The sequence below is a fragment of the Dipteris shenzhenensis genome, chromosome 31 (assembly GCF_047967505.1).
Source record: "Dipteris shenzhenensis isolate YYH24624 ecotype China chromosome 31, Dip_SZ_1.0, whole genome shotgun sequence".
NCBI classification, from domain to species: domain Eukaryota; kingdom Viridiplantae; phylum Streptophyta; class Polypodiopsida; order Gleicheniales; family Dipteridaceae; genus Dipteris; species Dipteris shenzhenensis.
In genome coordinates this window covers 3,586,527-3,588,876 of record NC_141626.1, presented here as the reverse complement: position 1 = coordinate 3,588,876, position 2,350 = coordinate 3,586,527, and the positions used below count along the sequence as shown (strand labels likewise).

Below are 2,350 nucleotides of genomic sequence, written 5' to 3'. Positions count from 1 at the left end.
GAGAAGTCAACCAATAGGAAAAATTCACTTCCAAAAATTCAAGAAATGACTAATTTCTGCTTTGCCAAAATCTCATCGTTGGTAGAGGCGAGTCGCAGACCAAAAATGATAACATTGTACAATAACCAAGGACCTAAAAGACTCTCACAGACGCACACACTTTGGGGCTTAGTGTTGCAGTGCAGTGGGCCCAGTGCAGTGGTCCTGCTAATTTTCGAAGAGGAGGAGGAGGAGCACTCAGCAGTGCCGTCGCTGTCGTTGAGCACTCGCCGCCGTCAGAAGCCCACTTTAGTCCCCTTCTTTCTCTCTCTCTCTCTTCTACCCCTCCCCCCATTCAAGACTTGATCAGAGTGGCTGCCGTCCTCTGCTGTGGAAAGGTCGGCTAATCCATGGCCGATCTCAAGGAACTAGATGCCCTCGATGTCCTCCACACCAGCTGCTTGCACGAAGCTTCTCGCCCAACTTTAGACACCTGCAACAGCGCCGAAAGTTCCATCCGCGGACACCGCCAGGAAAGCTCTTCTGTGGGAAAGATCTGTTCAAACTCTGAAGAATGCAGCATGTGTGGAGACGTTGGAATATACGAAGACCTTTTTAGGTGTAGCCGATGTCTCTACCGTTACCAGCACATGTAAGCGTTCTTATATTTGCAATTTTCTGTTGTTTTAAAGCACAGAATACAGGCAGCACAGAAATGAAGGCTTCTAAGAACGAACTCTGTACACTCTGTCTGCAAGTTTGAGAGAGAGAGACCCGTGGAAGAGAGTTTTTTTGATCCGCGGAGTACCGCGTTGTGGTTGCAGATATTGCAGTAGATCTTTTCCCCATTTAGGATCAGAGATGTGGGTATGCAATTGGTGCTTACATGAGGAAGACCAAATCCAGCCAGGCAAAGAGGTAAAGCGGATTGAATTGAAGGGGGAAGCGGAAGACTTTCGCGACAGTAGAAATAGAGCCCTTGAGTATCTGTTGCAAATAGCTCAATCCTTACGGGAAAATGGCGGACTTGAAGAGGAATTGCAAACTTCACCTCTACCTAAAGAATCTGATATGACCAGCAGCACCCACGTTCCTAAACGTCAACGCTGGAATCATGCCGCAGAGAAAAGTAAAGGAGTAGAGTGGGATAGATGTCGACATATTGCGAAGAACAAACTGCAGCTAAATCCGTCTAAGGGGATTGGTCGCCGCTATAAGCTTCTTGCAGATGTGTTATGCTAGTAGCGATGTAGAACAGTTGTCTCAATTGATAATTCTATGGAGGGAGAGAAAGGTGTTCATAGTTTCATGGAAAGGCGTGGTGATTTCACGTCACACGAACTCTCTAAGCAGACGTTTTGCACCTCTCGATTTCCAAATAACCCAGTCACATTCTCGGCCGTACGACCTCTAAAGAAGCAGTAGGAAATACTCCAATATCTGGGCTTGTGGAGTTAACGATTTTGAAGTTGAGTCTTCTACTGTTAGGCAATACCATTAGGATAGTCGTCTACAGGCAGGCGCTGCCTATAAGATATCCATCTTCGCTTCATGTTTTCGCCAAAGACTGTCGCGGCAGTGCACAAATTGTATTGGTCTTGGGCGGCCACGAGAAGTTGCTGAAATTAGGGGTGCGATGATCGATCGCGCGCCCTACCTTGAAGGATCTTCACACAAGCGCGAGGGATATCTTGTAACTTTAACCTCCAGCACTCGTCAATCTTGGAGAGCTTAGACAGCTATGCTGCACAGAGCATTGTTTGTGGACATCGAGACGTGGTTGTTTGGGTATCTGGTCCTCAAGTCAAATATGTTTTCCGTCTCCCTTACAAAATCTAACTAGGAAATCAAGGTGGAACAAGATGAATTTCAATCATAGATGGTGAGTAGAAAAGGGGGAGAATGGCAAGGAGAGAGAGAGAGAGAGAGAGAGGGGGGGGCAAATTGTAAGCTGAGCCACAGCGAGAGTGAGAGAGAGAGAGAGGGAGGAGAAGGAGAAGGAGAAGAAGAGAGAGAAAGTGGAGGATTTCAAGGGATGAAGAAGAAGAAGACGAGAGAGAGAGAGAAAAAGGTGGAGAATTTCATGGGTACTCACATGCTCTTCCAATCAATGAATGAGAAAAAAAAGAACATCAAAATGACTAATTACTTGATTTTTCTCTTTGGAGGCCAAAAGATTACTAAGGCCTACCCATAATGGGTAGGCAAAAAATCCAAAGATTTTCAGAGGACTCTAGTACGCTCCGCTCTAAGATCTTGTCCTGACTATTATATTTTCAGTATACTTTTGCAGATAGCTCGATCACCTCCGTGTCATCTCTTGAAAATGGAGCGGATGTCTGCACAGTGCACACTGCAGATGATCTGCTTG

The 2,350-nt window shown here is 46.0% G+C and overlaps 1 protein-coding gene across 1 annotated transcript; it reads left to right on the top strand.

Annotated features, from left to right (window-relative positions):
• Positions 1-333: 333 nt before the first annotated feature.
• LOC147880913 (uncharacterized) lies at positions 334-1,677 on the top strand. The gene is made up of 2 exons (XM_087370238.1): positions 334-631; positions 804-1,677. The coding sequence occupies exons 1-2, from the start codon at positions 390-392 to the stop codon at positions 1,219-1,221; spliced, it is 660 nt and encodes a 219-aa protein (XP_087226364.1). The 5' UTR covers positions 334-389; the 3' UTR covers positions 1,222-1,677.
• Positions 1,678-2,350: the final 673 nt, after the last annotated feature.